General features: G+C 43.2%; 1 protein-coding gene across 2 annotated transcripts; it reads left to right on the top strand.

Moving 5' to 3' along the window:
• Positions 1–3,625: 3,625 nt before the first annotated feature.
• On the top strand, positions 3,626–20,821 carry HSF2 (heat shock transcription factor 2). Of its 2 annotated transcripts, XM_052781198.1 has the most exons (13): positions 3,629–3,843; positions 7,341–7,449; positions 7,667–7,794; positions 8,594–8,718; positions 12,408–12,483; positions 13,648–13,709; positions 13,841–13,925; positions 14,807–14,955; positions 16,246–16,515; positions 17,045–17,150; positions 18,726–18,779; positions 19,398–19,482; positions 19,864–20,821. In XM_052781198.1, the coding sequence occupies exons 1-13, from the start codon at positions 3,685–3,687 to the stop codon at positions 20,151–20,153; spliced, it is 1,698 nt and encodes a 565-aa protein (XP_052637158.1). In that variant the 5' UTR covers positions 3,629–3,684; the 3' UTR covers positions 20,154–20,821. The 2 variants fall into 2 exon arrangements, with proteins under 2 accessions (XP_052637159.1, XP_052637158.1); XM_052781199.1 differs by lacking the exon at positions 18,726–18,779 and having other exon boundaries at positions 3,626–3,843.
• Positions 20,822–20,824: the final 3 nt, after the last annotated feature.

The following is a 20,824-nucleotide window of genomic DNA, read 5'->3' as shown; positions in this document are numbered from 1 at the left end:
GTCACCCTACCTTTGGCTCCCTTGTCATTTTCAGTTGCTTCTTTTGCATTGTGCTGTTTGTCTTAGGGAAAATCTATAGACTGGTATCCCCTGGGGAGTTGACTTAGGCTTTACTCAGGGTCTGATGTGACAGGAATTCACACAGACTGCACTTCAAACTTACAAGAGCCATAGCAGCAGCCTGCAAGGAAAGCTTGGCTGTTGACCTGTGCTGTATATTCCACTATGGTGGAAGAAAATAGGAAGTGAGGGAAGATAGCTGAAGTTCATATCCAAAAAGTATTGTTACATGAGGGCTGTTTTGTGACCTCTCCAAGTATGCTGTAGAACAGAGAATCCCCATCCCAGATTATTTTTCTTAAACCACATCAAAGCTGGACTATCAGTGTCCGAAGCTCCTTTAAGAGAGCATGGGACTGCTGTGGGGCTTGCCTGCTGCTCTAGCATGAGAGGAAGAGACCAGTGGTGGTTGCAATTCTAAGCATATGTGATGTCAAAATAAACAGGTAGTGATATGAACAGATACCTAGCTTTATTCCCTTGGCTTTCTGCCCATATTTGGGGTGCCGCTACCTATATAGCCTCTCTGTAAAGAAACCTGTAAGAAAGAGCGCTGCACTTGAGATGTTCTCTGTTGGCAGTGCTCTCTTAGTCCCCAAACACTAGATCCTAGTTGGAACTCCTGCATGTGGGAGGCCTGTGGGTCCTAGGGAGGGGGAATGAGGCTGGGGAGGAACAGCATCTGCTGGGGCTCCAGGGCTTAGTTGAGGGATATGAGAAGACATCTATTCTTTCTGAATTCCCAACATTTCACAATACCCAAAAAGTTTTACAGTGTTATGTTTTTCTGGTGAGGGCAGGGTGAGGACTGCATTGTGAAAGATTTAAATAGCTTGACCTGTCTCAGAACTGATAATTACCAGATTTCTGCAAGCTGAATGGAGGAAAATTTCACTGCAGAGTGGAAAAAGATGATTGATAGCACTGCTCATGAAGATACTGGGAAGTCGAATAGCCCCAGGTTAAAGACTGGCGAGTTCCACAATTGCTGACTTGTAAAATAACTTAACAGGAAGCTTTATGAACATGGGCAAGCAATTACCTTTTGCTCAGACCTTGTAGGATAATAAAAAACTAATTGAAGGGTTACTTAAAATGTTAGTGATGTACAACTCATGTTAAGTATTAAATTCATAACTTCCAGTTCCTAAGCCTTAAGGCTTCAGAAGAAAATTTTTTCCCTAAACTGAGGTTTAGAAAGAAAGGTTAAAAGACTTACCTCAACTCTGAGACTTTGGAAATCAAGTTATACGATGGTCTTTCTCACCAAGATGATGTTCAATCTACTAGTGAAATGCAAAAAAATTAAGCGCGTGGTTCCACTTCTGTCTGAGCAAAAGATACCGATATAGCATTTTACCTTTTGAAATAAGTCAACATTTACAAGCACAATTTGAAATATTGTCCAGCCGTTCTGCAAATCAACTCCTATTTTCAAATGTATGTTGTAAACAAGAAATGTAAGATGGAGAGCGGTACTGTGTCCGGACTAAATCACAACCATATTCTCTCTGCTTATCTAGCATTTGTAGCTAGATCAATGGAACCTGGTAGGAGCTTGCTGCATGCGCCTCAGGATGAAAAATTACTTGGACAATTACTGTAAACTTGTGCTTAAATTTAAAAGACATTCTTTTAAGTTTTATCATTCCAAATACTGTCCCTGAAAAGCTAAGCCATAAACTTAGTAACTGTGACTTCTCCTCTCAGGAATGATCTAGTGAATGTCAGTCAACGAGTTTGTTACAGGCTGTTGTAGCCTTCTAATGCAATGAGAAAAGAGAAGCTGTGTGATATACAGCTTGAAATGGAAATATTTAAATTCTTTTTCCTGCATGCTACCAGGCTAAAGGTTCTCAATTTATTTCCTGTGCCACTGTGCTTTATTCTCACTGCAAACTGAAGCAGATCAAGCTGACCTTGATTCTTTGAGACTTTTGTGAGAACTCTCAACAAAACATCAGTAACACTGTCAATTGATGAGGATTTGTTGTGAAAATACTAGTTTTAGTTCCATAGAACAATTTATTAAAAAATATTTGCCGTTAAGTTTGTGATTATATGGGCAAAATACCGGGTAGAGTATGGAAAGAAATTATTTTTATTGCTTTTTACCATTTATTAGGCTGTTTTCCTAGAGATATCCTTTTGATTCAAATCAGTTTCTTTTCAGAGCCTCTGTAGCCAATAGGTCTGAAGTCTAAACACAACTTGCCTCAGAGAGAGGTCTCGTCTGGGACTGCCTGACTTTTTTTCTAGAGAGTTAGCTTGGATGCTTCTGTTGCGCATATGCTTATATTATTACATGTTCTTTTTCTTATGTCTATAATGATTTACTGTGCTATGTGTGCCCATGTTTTCCAGCTGCCTTGCTATTTCTTAACCTTTCTACCAGACCTTTCTGAAAACATAGGATTGGGTAGTCTTTAAAAAGGCACGTTCTCTGCACCTCTAAGTTGCTGCTGAGACCTTGCTGGCCTGTTCTGCTGCCCTCCCTGGATCCCAGTCACAGGCAAGAGCAGGCTGCTGAGATAACTGGCAGCAGAAAGTGACCCTTTCGACTGGCTTTGAAAAACTTGAACAATTTCGTACGTACTTTCATTGAAACTGTCATCAAACTCAGGAACTTGAAAACTCTTTATTACAACCCTGAGAAGCTTGAGGACAACATGAGGCAGCTGCAGCTTTGCCTACATTGGCAAGTAACTTGACTTCTATTTTGGCAAGCAGTTCGTCGAAGGGAACGGTGCTGAGGCTTTTTGTTTGGTGGTGCTTCAGCTCTAGGCAGTCTCCCTCTCCCTACTGGTTTGACGCTTTCTGAAGGGAAGGCGTCACGTTATCTTTCTTCAACTGAGGGACTCCCCAAGGAAGCAATGCTGCCCTTAACGTTTTACACAGCCGACGTTAACGCACGCCGAATGGGAGCTGTTAATCCTGTCACGGGTGTAGTGCTGGGCCACGGCGGGGGAGGAGGTTGAGGGACATCTCAGCCGGAGCGGTCGCAGCTGCTGCAGCCCTCTGCGTGCCCTGAGCAACGGGCTTGATCCTCGGGTGCCCAGTACCTGTAGTTACGGTGGCCTGCTCTGCCCTGCGTGACTTCTGTGAGGAGGGAGGCGAGCCCTCCCCGCAGCCCGCCGACCACCCGCTCCCCTCACCCTCCGCCATCTCCCTCAGCCTCCTGCCACGCGCCCGGCGCCCCGGCGGGAACCGGCGCCCCGCCCACCGCCTGGCCCCGCCCGCAGGAGAGACTCGCGCCCCCATTGGCCCTGACCCCTCCATATTTGCATGGGCGGGACGCACCGCTCTCGCGCGCTCTCTCTCTCTCTCTCTCTCTCTCTCTCCCTCCCTCCCCCCAGGCACCGCCCCGGCCGGGCGGGCGAGCGGCCGCTCCCGCGCCTGTTGTGACACGTGAGGGCGGCGCACGTGCGGCCGTGCTGTAAAAGCTAAGGGCTGGGCTGGGCGGCGCGCAGGCGCACCCGTGGCGGGCCGCTGCGCATGCGCCTGCGGGGGCGGGACAAGGCAAGGCCGGCCTGCTTCTCCCTCCTCCTCCTCCTCCTCCTCCTCCTCCTCCTCCTCCTCCCTGCGCCCCTCCCCCGGCCAGACGGCGGAGGCTCCCGAGCGACAATGAAGCAGCAGCAGCCGCAGCAGCAGCCCCAGCCGCCGCAGCAGCCCCCCCAGCCGCCGCCGCCGCCTTCCGCCAGCGCGGGGGTCCCGGCTTTCCTCAGCAAGCTGTGGGCGCTGGTGGGCGAAGCCCCCAGTAATCAGCTCATCACCTGGAGCCAGGTGGGGGGGGGGGGGGGGGGGCGCGCGCGAGCTCAGCCGCGGCGGTTGAGCCGCCCCGCCCGCGTGCGCGGGGCGGCGGGAGCTGCTACTCTCCCCCCCTCACACACACACACACAGACGAAAACCGCCTTCCTCAGGGCAGCCGGGGCCTGCTAGGGGAAGGCCGGGAAGGAGGGAGCCGTGGGCCTCGGCTACGCGTGGGGAGAGCGGAAGAACCGGGCCCGGCCCCCCCCGGTTCGGTCAGGTTCCCCCTCAGCCGCCCCCCCCCCACCGGGGAGCGACACCCCCCCCCCCCCCCCCCCCAGCTACCGGGCCGTCGTAGCTCTACCCGCCCGGGTAAGGACTGCTGGGGAAAGGCCGGTTCGTTTATCCGGCCCTCAGCCGCCGCCTGCGTCTCCGGCTGTGGGGAGGTGGGCAGTACGAGCGGCGGTGGTCGCGTCCCCTGCTGGAGCTCCCGGCCGAGCAGACTGGGGGCTTCCCCGGGAGGCGGGCGTCCCTGAGCTTGGGGGGGGGGGGGGGGTGCGGTGCCCTGACACGCAGTTTTTATTAAAGCCGAAGTATGGGGAACGCAGAGCTGCGGTGGGATTTTTTTCCACCGCGGGTCGGCGAGTTCGTAAATAACAGGGCTCGCTTTCGGGGGAGCCGGGGGGGGGGGGGGGGGGGGCTGCGTGACAGCGTCCTCCTCCGGGGTATAAAAGAAGATGGGGGAAGCCGGGGTGTTAGCGTCTGCCGTACGCGAAACAAAGGGGACACCGGTTCGGATGGGGCGGCCTTGAATGGCGGGGCTGGCCGGGGTCGGGGGGGGGGTGCCCGGGCTCATGGGCGGGCGGCCACGTGGGGCGACAACTGTCGCGCTCGGGTGGCGTCGTCCCGGGGTGCGGGTGCAGCTGCTGGGGCGGGCACCCCCCCCGTGTCCCCATTAACCCCCCGCGGTACCCCCCCACCCCACCCCTGGTGCTGTGCGTCTGGTAACCGAAGTCCTTGTCCTGGGAACTGCCGGTTAAAGTGGCCGTGTTGTCTACATCTACTTTGATTGTTTTTTTTAAAAAAATGGAAAACCGGAGTTGGGTGTCCTTTCATCTTGAATCCTTTATATGTAAATGCAGGCTGTTGTAGTGAATAATGAAGAAGCGTTATCAGAGGACAAACTTTATAAGTATCTTAAAATACTGGAAGGCAGGAAGTAACCACCTTCTTACAATGTAATGAAGGGCTGGCACGTTTGCTTCAGTAAGCGTCGCTAACTCCTGTGATAAATGCAGGGGGGTTTAATAATTTAATTTTTCTCTATTTCTTAGATGTTTTAAAAATATATTTTAAAATTCCTGCTCTCAAACTGTATTGGCCTCTTCACGTGGTGTTGAGGTAGCAGCTCTCAGCTGATTCGATTTTAAATGCTCAAGCGATGATAAAATGTCGTCTTAAAGATTTTATTGATAATGAGTTACCAGTAACTTCAGCCAAAACTTCCTGAAGCAGGGAGCAAGTAGATTCGGCAGATTACAGCAGCTTTCCTTCTAATTTTTTTAGTTTTTTTCTTTTTTTGTGGAAGAGAGATATGAAGGGCTATGCGAAGACTCGGATGTTATGTTGTCTCGCTTAAGAAGCGCCATTTTTGCCACCTTACGCTTTTAATGGAGACTTTCCAAATTCATCGCTTACGTTTATCTCATAAGCACACCAAGGCTATTATTAGGTATCCTTGTATTATTTTCCTAATTAAAAATAAAGGCTAATTGTTTGAGATTCTGCAAGGCTGTTTGTGGAAGGAAGATCCACTGATCACCATTGATGTTATCAGCATTTAGCAGTTCTTGTGTGGGGGAAGGTATTGGGATCACTTGGTACACAAGGGATGACATCTTTTAAAACTACGCTATGTCAATATTATGACGTACAGAAAGTGTACCAAGTGTAACAGGAGGAAGAGTACAGTTACTGTAACATTTCACTTTCCTCCTATACAAATCCATATCCTTACACTGTAAGGATAAACGCCATCTGAAACCAGACAGCCAAATTTTGACTCCCTGCATACTTAGCGAAGCCACGGGTACGTGTTGTCCGAGGAAACGCCTACAAGGAGTGCCAAGTGAAGTCCTTGGGAGATTGCTGTGTGCTGGAGTCAGTAACGCTAGGACTTGAAAACGGTATTTAGCTATGTGGTAATGCTCCAGTGAGTTCAGGTCAGGCCTTATCATCTGTACAGCTTTGCTGTAAACGACTGGCAGGGCAACAAGAACTAGTAGATGTGTTTCCCAGATTTTTCTGCGCTAGGCCTGAACAATGTCAAAGCGACAATAAAGTGAGGCGCCGCATGAAAGCTGTCTGTTGGCGTCACAGGTCGCTGTAGTGCTGCTTGTTTGAGTACCTTCAGCTGGTGAGTTTCATTAATGCATTGTCTACAATGATCTGTTCCTGCCCTTTCCTTTGCTTCCCCTTTCCCTTCCACTGACTGATTCTCAGCGGGAGGTAGGTAGGCATTGCTGGGAAGTTTTCGTCTTCTACCCTCCTCTCAGTCTTAAGCTCCTAACTCTTCCAATGGTGAGCCATTTATAAATCCTGTTTCTGACAATCCTTGCTAGTTTGTCAGAAACAGGTTCTTGGGCAAGGATCTTCACAAGGTCTCATGGTTGGTTCTTCAAGCTTCTTGGGATCAGAGAACTGCTGGCATTTGGGGGTAAGAAATAAACGTGACTTGTTGAACTAAAGGGCTTCTAAGAAGATGCAGTATCAGTGATGACGTTTGTCAAAGATTATAGGCTTCTCATTAAATACAGTGTGAGAGTACCGTGGATGTACAGACAAAACCTAAACCATTTTGAAGTAGCTAATTTGGATTCTGCCAATTGCTTGTCCTTTAGTTAATGGAGCACAGTCACTGAAGAACAAAGAGCTGAGCCTTCTATTTTAGTCAAAGCCTGTGGATGAAATAAAAGATCAGTCCTCCCTCACAATTGGCATCCCAGGAGGAGGATGTTGCCTTGGGTGGTTACCTTTTTGGTAACTCCAAAACCCAGTGGACACCCTCAGCTCTTTGACAGCTCCATCTGCTCTACAAGTCGTATCAAACTAATCATGCTTTTATACTGGAACGCAGAAGGGGCTCTCGGCTGGTTGTTGGGTTTATTTCCCTTGCACAGTCTCTTTCTTTGTTAGCTTCCTTCCCGATACTTTGAAGCTACATACGAAATCAATAGTATTGTCCTGTAGTGAAACTGTGGTAATTGTTGTTAAACAGTTCATTTCTTGAGGAAGCACTGAGTAACCGTAGAGGTGTTGCCCTTCAGATATGGATAGCGATGTAAATTGATGATACTCTGTTGCTTTGCGACCGTGGGGCCTGTACACTTTTTGTTGTGGAAAATTGTAGGCAAGCAGATCAGTTACATACTGCATGCACAAAGGAAACATTCCTATCTGGTGATTAATTCTAAAAGCCCAGCGTGTTTCCTACAATGGTCTTTAAGTAGCTTAATGTGTCTCTTTCATTTTAGAATGGCCAGAGTTTCTTGGTGTTGGATGAACAGAGATTCGCAAAAGAGATTCTTCCCAAGTACTTCAAGCACAACAACATGGCAAGCTTTGTCAGACAGTTAAACATGTGTAAGTTCTTGGGTTTTTGCTTTCTAACATAGTTCTAGATCCTGTACATGTTTAGTTATAGACAATTTCTGTTGAGCAGTGGCCCTGTGTTCTCTGCAACTAGGATACTTTCTCATCCTCAAAACTGGTAACAGGATAGTTGGAACAGCATAGCTTGAATTTCTTAATGTGGGTTTTGAGAGTTTGGTGGTTGTTTTTTTTTTTCTTGTTTTTAAAGATGGCTTCCGTAAAGTTGTTCATGTTGAATCTGGGATTGTCAAACTGGAGCGAGATGGTCCAGTAGAGTTTCAGCACCCATATTTTAAGCAGGGCCGGGAGGACTTGTTGGAACACATTAAAAGGAAGGTTAGTGAAAACTCAGTATGTGGAAAACCTGTACTAGTAAGTATGAATGAATAGCAAAGTTCATGTCAAGTTTAATTGCAGGATTGCAAGTGCAAGTAAGTTTGGAGTTTGGGGAAGCAAACTGCACTGCTCTCATATATATCTTGACTTGTTTAAAGATATTTTGGGGGATTTGACTAGGCTCCTTTATCTAACCTGCTTTGCTGGTATAGTATTCACAGGTGGCAAAAATGAGCGAGTTATGCAAATATGACACTTTGCAAATGGGTATTAGAAGTGCAGAGTGTGCTTTGACTTCACCATCAGTAATATAACAGTCTGCTTGTTTATGTAGCTGGTTTCGGAACAAAGCTACTGTAAGCGTTAAACTTTCCACCAAAGAGAACAGGTGGCAAACCTATAAACGTGTTTGTTATGCCGCTAAATGTGATTCTGAAATGTGCTCTGCTGTTACTGTGAATCAGGTGAACACACATATTGAATAGAAATGTGGCAAGTTAAACTGGTGAGAGGGATGTACTTAATAACATTGGGTTACTGTGAAGCAGTGATGAAGTAGAGCACTTAGGAGAATGCCTGAAGAATATGAAGGTACACAAATGTTTCTAACAACTAAAGCTTATGTGATAACAGCTGTAAGAGGAAATTTCTGTGTGTTTTTTATTTGATGCTTGGTTTATTATTAGTTTAAAGGCATAGTTTGTCAGCACTAGAAGAAAATACACTTGATCACCAAAAGAAAATAATAGTTAACAATGAGTAAAGGCAAGTGTTGTTTCTGGATTCTAATCTTTTAAAGGTTTCTTCTTCAAGACCTGAAGAAAACAAGATACGTCAGGAAGATATCTCCAAAATAATAAGTAGTGCTCAAAAGGTGCAAATTAAACAAGAGACTATTGAATCTCGATTGTCTGCTTTGAAGAGGTAAGTTGCTCCATCAGCAACTGATCCCTAAAATTGAGTAATTCTGATAATAGTTATTGGACAAAGACCTAATTTTAGGTTTCTCTTGATTTTCTATTGCCTAACTTGAAATACTGCTTTAGGAAAATAAATTTCAATAAAAGAATTGCATTAAAAATTGAATATTCTGATATGGCTAAAAGTGATAGGCAATGTTGGTGTTTGAAGAACTGTCTCGTAGTGGGCAATTAAATACCACCTTTAATAATAGTTCCAAGACGCTGCTGAGGCTGAATATTCAACTCGTCTCTTAGCATAAAGTATGCTGGTTTACATCTTCAAGTTTGAAGTAGTTACTGCGTTTAGTTTGAGGCAGAGTTTGGTTTGTGCAAATTGCTTATAATACTTTCTTACTACAATTAATGTCTTTGCTCATTGCTTTTTATTTTCCTGTTGTCGTCTTCATTTCCCCACTGCTAAAAATTGCAGAAGAGCTAATGCCTATGAAAATCTGTTTAGAAATCTAATTTGGAAATTCCTTAGTTTCCTCGGTGACAGAGGTACAGCATCTAAAATCCAAATGTAAATAGAGTATTTTTAGAATTGCATTATTACCTAGTTAGTAATTACGATTTATTCTCAACAATGAGAGACGTGTTTCACAAATTACTGAATCCTTTAGAGTATGTAGATACAGACAGGATATACGAGCATAAGCTCATGCACTGTGAGTCACAGCACCTCAGCAGTAATTCTGTCTCAGGACTCCTTATGTAGAGAATGTACCTCTGTGGCAGAGGCCACTGATTAGTTCAAGTTTTAAGAAGCAAATGCTGTCATTTCTAGTCTTTGGTTCTAATTACTTGAGTAGTAGAACATTCAGAGGCAAACTTACTTTGTGTAATAAGAAGAGTCTTTATTAGAATCTAGCCAGTCTAGAGTAAAGATGTTCATATTCACTCTTTTCAAATCATAGACGAATTTGGGTTGGAAAGAACCTCAGAACGCTGTCAGGTCTAAACCCCTGCCTGGAGCAGGGCTGACTTTGGCTGAAAGGATGTCTAGTTGCTAATGACCTGACAGTTTGTAGAGATGAGAAGATAGAATGGTTGGTCTTTGATATCCATATTGTTGCCCCCTGAGTTTAAAATGATTGAGGTAGAAACTGGAGCTAAATCAGAAGACCTAATCCTACAAAACATGTTAATAAAAGCTGGTGAGAGAATTGAGAAAGTTCAGAATCTCTGATCTCAGTTGTTAAATTTGTAATGGAACCGTACTCTTAAATTGTATGTGGGACATACAAGCAGTTTGAGGAGTAAGTGATAAGCTTCATCTGACTGCATATAAACAGCTGTTTCTGAAAGCTTAGCTTAAGGTTTCATAAAAACCCAAACACCAGTGAAAATATAAAGAAAGGCTTGTGGGTCAAGACAAGGACAGGGAGGGATCACTCACCACTTAAGGTCACGGGCAAAAAACAGAGTTAACCTGGCGGGGGGGGGGGGTGTCAATTTAACTTACTACCAATCAGATCAAAACAAGGATACTGAGAAATAAAAACCAAACCTTAGAACCCCTTTCCCCACCCCTCCATTCTTCCTGGGCTTAACTTTACTCCCAAATTCTCTACCTACCCTCCCCCAGCAGCGCAGGGGGACAGGGAATGGGGGCTGGGGTCAGTTCGTCACACCTTGTCTCTGCTGCTCCTTCCTCCTCAGGGGGAGGACTCCTCACTCTTCCCCTGCTCCACTGTGGGGTCCTTCCCATGCGAGACAGCCCTTCACGAACTTCTCCAACGTGGGTCCTTCCCACGGGCTGCAGTTCTTCGCGAACTGCTCCAGCGTGGGTCCCTTCCCACGGGCTGCAGTCCTTCAGGCACAGACTGCTCCAGTGCGGGCTTTCCCACGGAGTCCCAGCCATCTTGGGGGGCATCCGCTCCCCCGCTCCCCTCCATGGGCTGGGGGGGACAGCCTGCCGCCTCACCGCGGGCTGTGGGGGCATCCCCTCCAGCCTTCTTCACTGACCTCGGTATCTGCAGAGGGGTTCCTTTCACATTCCAATCCCCCGACTCACTGCAGGTTCCCCTTCTTAAATCTGTTCTCCCAGAGGCACTACCGCCATCACTGTCGGGCTCAGCCTGGGCCAGAGTCGGGTCCGGCTTGGAGCCGGGGAAGCTTCTAGCAGCTTCTCACAGGAGCCAGCCCTGCAGCCCCTGCCCTGCTACCAAAACCCCGCCACACAAACCCAGAACAGTTATCTACTTCTTAATATGCTTTATGATGTTGGAAACAACGAGGTTCATGGATATGGTAGCAAGGGCCACTTTACAGCAGTTTTTATACTGTCTCAGTAACTGAACTTCTGTGAGTACCAGAACAACCAGGGTTTGTAGAACGGCAGCGTTTCATGAAAGCTACCATCTCTGCTGTGCTCCTATTTTTTAGCACCTAACATTAGCTCCCTTTACTGGAGCTAACAGAGGCAACTGTTAGGTTGACCTACAGCTGCATGTGTGACTTGAGAGCTTGTTCTGTAAAGATGCTTTCAAGGTGGATGTACTGTTGCTGACAGGTGGCTTGCATCTAGCAAGAGGTGTGTGAGGGAGGACAAACAGGCTTGATATAGATGAACAGCTCTGTTTTTTAGTGGTGAGAGGAAACTACATTCTCTATGCTGTTTGGTCCTTTGCTGCTACCAGAAACCAGTTGTATGCTTGATTTATTTTTTTTTTATTTAATTCCTTAGGATTTAATTACTAGAAGGAAGAGGAGAAGGTAACTTTGTTATAGGAAAGGAAACAAAACAGTTAATTTTTAAATGCTGAATGTATGTGCAATAAGTATGGCCAAATTTGATTCTGGGTTTGGTTTTGTTTTGTTATTTTTTTAAGGGGGTGGGAAATTCTCTGCAGGCTATTTGTTGTGTTTGGGTCTCCATTTTGTAATTATTTGCCAAGGCTGCTAAATGTGTGACTTTTTTTTCTCTCTCCCCCACCCCCCCAGTCTAAAAACACATTTCAAAGAGCTTTAATGAAGCCAACTAATCTTTAACAAAAGTGATTAATTGTCGTGGTTTAACCCCAGCCAGCAACTAAGCACCATGCAGCTGCTCACTCGCTCCTCCCCCCTCCCAGTGGGATGGGGAAGAGAATTGAAAAAAAGAAGTAAAATTCATGGGTTGAGATAAGAACAGTTTAATAACTAAAGTAAAATAAAATAATATAATAATAATGAAATATAATAATAATTGTAATGAAAAGGAATAAATAAAAGAAAGATAACATCCAAGAAAAGACAAGTGATACACAGTGCAGTTGCTCACCACCCGTTGACCGATGCCTGAGCAGCGATCCGCCCGTCCCGGCCAACTCCCCCCAGTTTGTATACTGAGCGTGATGTCCTATGGTATGGAATATCCCTTTGGCTAGTTCAAGTCAGTGATCCTGGCCATGTTCCCTTCCAGCTTCTTGTGCACCTGCTTGCTGGCAGAGTATGGGAAACTGGAAAATCCTCAACTTAGGATAAGCACTACTTAGCAACAACTAAAACATCGGTGTGTTATCAACATTGTTCTCACACTAAATCCAAAACCTGCTGTACCAGTTACTAAGAAGAAAATTAACGCTATCTCAGCCGAAACCGGGACATTAATGTACATATTTTAAAATTTAGTTTTAGTTTGACTTTTAAATCATCCTTTTCAAACAGGGAGAATGAATCCCTTTGGAGGGAAGTGGCAGAACTGAGAGCAAAACACTTGCAACAACAGCAAGTTATTCGGAAGGTAAGGCTTCATTCAAGTGTCTTATGTGAATAAGTGAGTGAGTGCTTATGAATGAGGACTACTGTGCCACATGTTACCTTGCTTTGTCCTCACTTTTTTTTTTTGTACTGTGTGAAATGTCTTTAATAGAAAAAACAACAGGGTGGTGTATGGTGAATAAATCTTTGTGAAACAAACATTCAGTGTATTTCACCACATAAGCAGAAGATAAGGCCAAACTCTTCTAAACATTTTCAGAGAAAGAGGTTCAAGAACATTGTACATCATTCATTAAGGTACCCTTAAAATGGTCCATCCATTTTTTATTACTTCAGAAATCAAATGACTAATACTCTGTGTTGAATGATCTCAGGAGAAACTCTTTCTCACTGCAGGAATTAGAAAGTTCTGTATTGGAAATTCACTACTGTCCCACTTAACTGACCCACTGACTGTATATTTCTGAAGTTATCGGAACCCACTGATGATATGTTAACTTAGCTTGGTTTAACAGTTAGATTTATGATCTACCAAAACTGATGTAAATGCAAAGAGTTTACGGATTTTATTTTTTTATGTATCAGAAATAGCAACACTGAAAGCAGCCTTGTAGCAAAGACTCTTACTGGTTGGGTTTTTTCAGTTTGTTCAAGGCAGATACAATACATTTACTCCTTAAATTAAAAATATAAGGGAAGAAAGTCCAACATTTCAAAATGAAAGGCAGCTGATGAATACTGTTAAATGTACATGTCATTTTTTCTGAATCTGTCAAAAATATCTTTCACCAGAACCAGTATTTACAGGTACAGGTTATGTACAGAGTCAACATCCCTGTGTGCCTTCTGTTATAGTTTATTAGAATTCTTGTAATAGTTTTGAGTTACTGGATGTTTTTCTGTGTACTGTATGATATAGTGTAAAAGTCTACTCTTACTGCCAGCTATGTGAAAAGCCTTTCCTAGACAACGGAATAACTATTCTTTTTAGATATTACCAGCAGTGTTTTCTATTCTACCATGATTTTCTGAACAATTCTATATGAGAGTTACTATGCAAAAATAAGTGTTCTGCTGTTTACATGTAGATTTTATTATTGAAGTCTTCTGCTATAAGGTATCTTGGTACTCTGAGAGAAACAATTATGGAGTAGAGCGACTAACAATAGTGTTCTTTTCCTTATAGATTGTACAATTTATCGTTACCTTGGTGCAGAATAACCAACTAGTGAGCCTAAAACGCAAGAGGTAAATATGGTCTTGAAGACTTGCTGGCTCCTCTTGAAGACTTGGGCTGTCAAGATACTGACATGTTTTGTTGACTAAAACCAAAGAATTAGTTTTGAGATGGCTTTCTTCCTTTATTCTTTCTGATTTAGGCCTCTACTTCTGAACACTAATGGACCTCCAAAGTCGAATGTATTTCAACAAATTGTGAAAGAACCAGCTGACAGTAACCACCATGTAAGTTTTCTGTTATGTGTACTCTTTGTTATGATGAAGGAAGGAGTAGAGGGGGGCAGACAGATCAAGTAGTTTGTCATATGGGGAATAAAACACAGCTGTGTACGTAGAGCTATTAACTTTTAGAAGTGATGTGCCATGTTGTGTTTCCTTCAGAAGACAAGTGTGTTGATTGATAATCACCGTTCACTTTTCAATATAAGCATGTATAAGCCAGTTACCTGTGTATTAAATACAGCTTGATGCGATCCTACTGAAAGCAGTTTGCTTTTAATAGCAGTGCTGTTAGAAATAGAACATGAATGTTGTGTTATCTCTAGGAGTTAGGCACCCCTAGCCCCATACAGGGACAAGCACCCAGCGTGTTGCTCTGCAAGGCAGCGTCCAACCCAGCAAAATCATGTCAAGTTGCTGTGCTGTTTGAATGTGTCGTGCCACTGAAAGTTATTTTCTGCTGTCCAAGTAATGGTTGGTGGGGAAATCATTAGAATGAGTGCTGTAACATGGTACTAGAATTAATAGCTTTATAACAAAGTACTATTTAAACAGCAGTCACTCTTTTACTATTTTTAGTTCTTGTGTAGTCCTTTTGTCACAGCTTTTTTGTTGATTTTGCTGACAGTGCTAGTATATTTTTATTTCTATGCCTGTAGTATTTGCCAAACATTTTTTTTCTGTAGCTGCTCTTCTCCAGCTTGTTCATTTATTTGTACGTTTTTTCTATTAAATGTAGATCAATACAAACAGCTTGTAATCTCTGAGGTGTAGGAAAGCTCTTACACCTCTCTAGAATTGAAGCATTGTAAGATACAATGATAACTGTCAGAATGCTGAAGCTCCTTGTCCTTCTGTCCCCTGACTCTTTTTAAAATAATTCTCAGGTACCTCTCAACAGAAATGAGGGCTTAAAACAAAGGGAACAGATTTCAGATGACATCATTATTTATGATGTCACTGAGGATGTGGGTGATGAAGAAAATCTTCCCATTACACCAGAAGCAAATGAAGATACCACTTCAGATTCTTCCAAGTAAGAAGTCTCTAGAAGTCTATGTAGATAATTGGCTTTCAGTGTTGTATAATATGCAATAATTCAGATGTCTTAGATAATTTTTTTAATGAAGCGGTCAGAATTATTCAGTACTCCTGCACATATAGAAGCTTCATCTGTGAATTCACACTAGGTTCTGATTTATTGACCTCTGGATTTGTTCCAAATAGTTAAATGGCTGTGGAGTTTTAATATGCTGAGGATAGAAACTAGGGAGAAGTACTCAGTATTATTGCACTCTTGTTAAATACACTACTTGTCCAAAGACAGAGTAAGTGATGTCGTCTTACTTTTGGTTATAAATATGGACAGGAATGACTTCCCTTGTTTTTACAGATTATTATGGAGAATAATTTGCATGTGGTGTTTGTTGAGTGTTGGTGTGGCCTTTGAACTTCGTTAAGCCAGTTAATTTCAGTGGATTTTTTTTCAGTCCCAAGTGTTTTGTGACTATGTTCCTTCCTGTCTGTACTATAGAAGTAGTTCATCTTTCAGCTCTGAGCAGTTGAAACTTGGTCCAGGGATTGAGATGCAACTCTCTTCCTGAGTTGCATTGCATTGATAGGGCCTGTATTATGCCTCAAGGAATAAAACATAGATATTTCTAGCTTATATTTGAACTAGTACCATTGTTCTTGTTCAGCTGAATGTCTGGGAATGCATTCTCTGATAGAAAAGCTTCATGAAGATAAGGCTGTGATAGAGAGGCAGCACAACTAACAGCTACTAAGTGTTAAGAAAACCAGAATATGGATGAAATCAAATTATTTGAGACCCTTTCTTGGTTTTTAGGTTGCCTTCCTGGTATACATAACAAGGTTAAATAACTACAGCGCTGTCAACAGAGATAGTTTGTTATGGATGCTCCAGAGTTGATTCTGTTCAACAGGAAAAATGCAAAATATATATTGTCTGTCTAGTTTGATGACCTCCTATGCTTTGGTCCACTTTGTACATACTTTACATTTATATGCGAGCTTATAGTTGTTCTAATGCAAGAAATATCAATGTTCACGTATCTTTTTAGTTGTTGTTATTGTGGTCTAGCACAACAGCATCTGCTAGCTGAGCTGCATTAACTGTATTGAGCATTGCAGCACCATATCAATGGAAAATAAAACATTTAGAGTATCTTGCTGTTTTTTGTATTAAAAAGCAGTAGGAAAGTTTATAGTAGCTTGACTAAAATGAGAAGTAACTAAACCTGTGGAATAGTACCAGTTCAAATGAGTGTATGAAATGCTGTAATTCATTTGTCTCCTGTTAAAGCTGTAGCCATTCTCCTGATATTGTAATTGTGGAAGATGATAACGAAGAAGAATATGCCCCTGTAATTCAAGGGGATAAAATCACAGAATCAGTTGCTGTCCCAGTTGGTGATCCCATCGGCCCTGTCGGTGACAGTACGAGCCCACTCATGTCAAGTGCTGTACAGCTGAATAGCCAGTCCACTTTGACTGCAGAAGATCCGGTCTCAATGATGGATTCCATACTCAATGAGAATGGAGTAATTTCACAGAATATAAATCTTCTTGGAAAGTGAGTAGCCCAGTCTTTTGGTTTTTTTCAAGTATTAGAACTAATTGTTTTGACTGAAGTAAAAAGAACGAAATAATAGTTTCCATTGAGAACTTTAAATTTATAGGTCACCTTTATTCTAGCCAATTTCTAAAGAGCCTTCTATTTTAAGTATTTTAAGCTGGGACCTCTGATTTTTTCATTGTGAAGCAAGTGAGTCAGGGTGCATAATCTGGCAGTGTAATGTTGTGGATATCATTGTTTAAGCTGTCAGGATTTATCTGCGTAGCTCCTGCAGGTGGATGAGGCTCATTAGGGTTCCCTGGATGCAAGAATCGCATCTCTGCTGATGTCATGTCATAGTGTTGTGTTGATGTGATATCTGTTTCAGAGCATTTTTTTCCAAAGGTTGTTCCTAATGAAAAACTTAGTTCATTCTTGTTCTGGTGAAGATTTTTAGATGCATGTAGTACATCTGCATAGAGCTTAATTGTGGATTTCTCCACCTTTTGTTAAGGGATACAGTAATAAAATACTGTTTGTCTTCTAGGGTTGAACTTCTGGATTATCTTGACAGTATTGACTGCAGTTTAGAGGACTTCCAAGCTATGTTATCAGGACGACAGTTCAGCATAGATCCAGATCTCCTGGTCGATGTAATTTTCACTGTTTATTTTAAGTATTTTTGGTAATACGCTACAGAAGATATTTGTGGGGGTTGTTACTGTTTAAAATAGATTTAAAACACAACAGACTTTTTTTTTTTTTTTCTTTCCTTTCAAAAAGGAAAGTTATAAATATTTGTGAATGTTTTTCTGGGGCACTGGTATAATTCTCAGTGCTACACCACTACTCAAGCGAATGCTTAAGTTGTTGATTGAAGAATGGCTTTCTTAATGAAATAATGCTTATATTTGTTGTTACATGAACTCAGACACCAATTAGATTAATACTGTTTTTTTCTAATAGCCCAGCACATCATCTGTGGTCATCTCAATGAACTGGGGTTAAAAAGGTTCTTGTTTCCCTGACATTTCAGGCTATTTCTTAAGATCATGTATATGTTCTCAATTTCTCTTCAGATCTATGTCGAGTAGAGCGGTCTAGGTTGGAAGGGACCTGTGCAGGTCATCTAGTCCAGCCCCTTGGTCAAAGCAGGGCCAGCTTGAAAGTTGGATCATGTTGCTCGGGACCTTGTTGACTCAAATTCTGAAATCTCCAAAGATGGGGGATTCCACAGCCTCTCGGGTGCCTGTTCCAGTGCTTGACTCTTCTTTGTTAAGAATTCCCTTACGTCAGTCACAGTTTTCCTGCTGCAGCTTGTAGCTCTTGCCTCTTGTCCTTTGTCCACCTCTGTGGCGTTTGCCTTCTCCGTAACAACACCTCTTTAGAAGCAGTGGAAGAGTGCAGTTATCCTCCCTTGTCTGCCCTCTCCAGACAAGACTAGCCAAGCTCCCTCAGCCTCTTGTACGTCCTAAGCCCCCAAACATCTGTGGCCCTCCAGACACCCTCTAGTTTGAACACTCTCGTGCTGGGAAGCCTAAAACTGGACGCTTTTCCCCAGGTGCTGCGTGGAGAAACGATTGCTTCCAGTGACCTCCTGGCTGTGCTTTGCCTGTAGCAGAGTGTGCCTCCCTGTAGCGAGGCCATGCTGCTGGCTGGTGGTAGGGTGTTGTCTACCGCGACTCCCAGGTCCCTCTCTGAGGAGCTGCTCCCTGTCTGTGTGTTCCCTAACCTGGGCCAGTGCGTGAGGTTATTGTGTCCTAAATGCGTGTGGCTGTTAACCGGACAGAGTGCCTGTCGGCCTCTTCCGCCTTGCTGAGATCCCTCTTAACAGCAGCTCTGCTCTCCCACATATTGATGACTCCTTCCAGTTTGGTGTCACTTGCAAACTTGATCGGGGTGTGTTCTTCCTTACTGTACCCAGAATTCTCTGTGCAGCAATGTAAGAAGGAATCGTTTTAAGACTGCAGCAAACTGTGTTAGTCTTAAGTTAGACGTAATACAGTTGTTTCCTTTGTGACCAAGGTTTGTGGAATTCCAAACCTTTACGCTCCAAAGCTAGGTTTTCTTTGCAGAAGTGGTAACTACCTGTCAATAAACTCTAATCCTGATAGAGGGTGAAAACATGGAAGTACAGGGATAATTCTCTCACAGGCAGATGTGATGTTCTGGTATTCTTAATAGCAACATCGAGATACCTAAAACTTGATGTGTTTTGTCTTATTCAGCTTTTTACAAGCTCCGTGCAGATGAATCCCACAGATCATATCACTAATACCAAAGTAAGTCTTAAATCCATTGCTCAATGTACACAGTAGTGAGAGATGCAAACCTTATTCATCCTTTACTGTTTTCTTTTCTGGTGTAATAGCACTTTTTTCATGCTCTGGCTTTGAAGACTTCCATGAGAATAGAAAGGCTGCAGCTGAATTCATCCTGTTTGTTAGGTTTTAAACAGAAAAGGGAAAAGCACACTAATTAATTACGTCCTTTAAAACTCATATTACATTAAGGCTGATACCTGTACATTGTACCAGTCTCTTGACTTTTGTGTCCCCTAAGATTTTAGTACTTGCAAACATGGTGCACACGTTGTCAGAATGGTTTCATCTGTATTGTCTGGTGGGAAAAGAAACACAAGAATAAGCAGCAGAGCAAAGATCTAGCACTTTGAACTTGTCCTGTTCATTCATGAGCACTGCATTTGGTTCTTGCTTGAGTCAGCCTGTGTTTCCATTTCATGTCTTCTCAGCCAAGGTCTGTTAGTGTGGGTAACTGATACCACTGCATCCCTTCACAAATGAAAATTTGATTATTTTTTTTAATAGTTGGTCAGCTGTGTTCTAGTGGCATTGGAAAAGGCTTTAAGCATGTGTTTAAGATTTTGCTTTTGTTTCCAGATGGAGACAAAGGGAATAGAAACTACCAAGAATAATGCTGGTCCAGCGGCTTCACAGGAAACACAAGTTTTTAAGCCCAAATCAGGTTAGTTGTAGTGTTTTGTTGAAACAGTTTAACAGTTGAACAAGCCTTGTTCTAAAAACCATCTTAGTTATTTGCTCTTTGTCTGGTTTTGTGTCAAGCTAATAAGTAAATAACCAAAAGAAAATACTTGACTGCGTTTGCCTTTCAGGTTTTTGGCACTGCACCAGGTGCAGAGAAACTGATGTTTTTGCAGGAGAATCTGAACAAACAATGTTACGCGTGAACGTAACAATTCTTCAATGACTCATTTAAAACAAACAGCTATAATGTTTTTTATTAACTATTATTTAAATAAATTCTGTGGGTTGGATTGTGTTTTTTCCATCTGCATGTAGAAAGGCCTGTGAACTGATGATGTTCTGGGAATTTTTTTCCCCCTAGATAAGCAGCTCATCCAGTACACTGCGTTTCCACTCCTTGCATTCCTCGATGGGAACCCAGGCTCCATCCTTGAGAGCGGGAGCTTCGTGGCCGAAACTCCTTCCTCCGTTGACAAACCCCTGGAAGTGGACGAGCTCCTGGAGAGCAGCCTGGATCCCGAGCCCACCCAGAGCAAGCTGGTCCGGCTGGAGCCGCTGACGGAGGCGGAAGCGAGCGAAGCCACGCTCTTCTATCTATGTGAACTTGCCCCGGCACCCATGGACACAGACATGCCGTTCTTGGATAACTAACGTAACGGGGACTCTGTATATAGTCATGAAGATGAACTATTTATTTAGAATATTGTTTGGTATATGAGTTTTTTGTAAATCACTGTTTTATGTAACCAGATAATGTGGAATCTAAAATACCTTTCCTATGCTGCTCCCTACAAGCAGTCGTTTTAACTGCGTGGTGAGACAAGCTGTTAGGCAGGGTGGGCAATACCGAGTGGGACTGTTCGTGTAACAGTTACTGCTGTCAGATACTTGGTATTACACGTATGGTACCCCAGGTAATGGAACACTTGTTAATAGTAAGCTCTGATTTATGATTTCTTATACTTCTGGTCTTACATATGATGACGTAAACTAGTAGTGTATGGTTAGGGAGCACTGACTTTCTGTATCTTGGGTTTTTTCTATTTTTTACAACATTTTGTTTAACAAACATGAGGCTTTTTTGGGGTGGGGGGGACCAGGACCTGATGTAGGCTTTTTTTTTCCCTCCTTGAACTGGGAACAAAGTGCCTGTACCTTGCTCAATCTTGGTTCTGCCTTACTTTCACTTCAGTGGAAGTGCTCACACATAGCACAAACTTGGGGAAAAAAGTTCTTTACAGCCACCAGGCCCCTCGACTGCATGAGTGCTTTTAACTTGGACCATCTACTCTGATAAAATAAATGTTACTTAAGTGTGATAC

This window comes from Harpia harpyja, chromosome 3 (genome assembly GCF_026419915.1).
Source record: "Harpia harpyja isolate bHarHar1 chromosome 3, bHarHar1 primary haplotype, whole genome shotgun sequence".
Taxonomy (NCBI): domain Eukaryota; kingdom Metazoa; phylum Chordata; class Aves; order Accipitriformes; family Accipitridae; genus Harpia; species Harpia harpyja.
The sequence above is the reverse complement of the archived record's forward strand: the minus strand, read 5'-3'. Positions and strand labels throughout refer to the sequence as shown.

Excerpts from the sequence above, each read along its gene's own strand:
- HSF2 (XM_052781198.1), top strand. The coding sequence starts at position 3,685 with ATGAAGCAGCAGCAGCCGCAGCAGCAGCCCCAGCCGCCGCAGCAGCCC. Across the intron at positions 17,151-18,725 it reads ATCCAGATCTCCTGGTCGAT|CTTTTTACAAGCTCCGTGCA; the intron begins GTAATTTTCACT and ends TGTCTTATTCAG. Across the intron at positions 18,780-19,397 it reads ATCATATCACTAATACCAAA|ATGGAGACAAAGGGAATAGA; the intron begins GTAAGTCTTAAA and ends TTTTGTTTCCAG.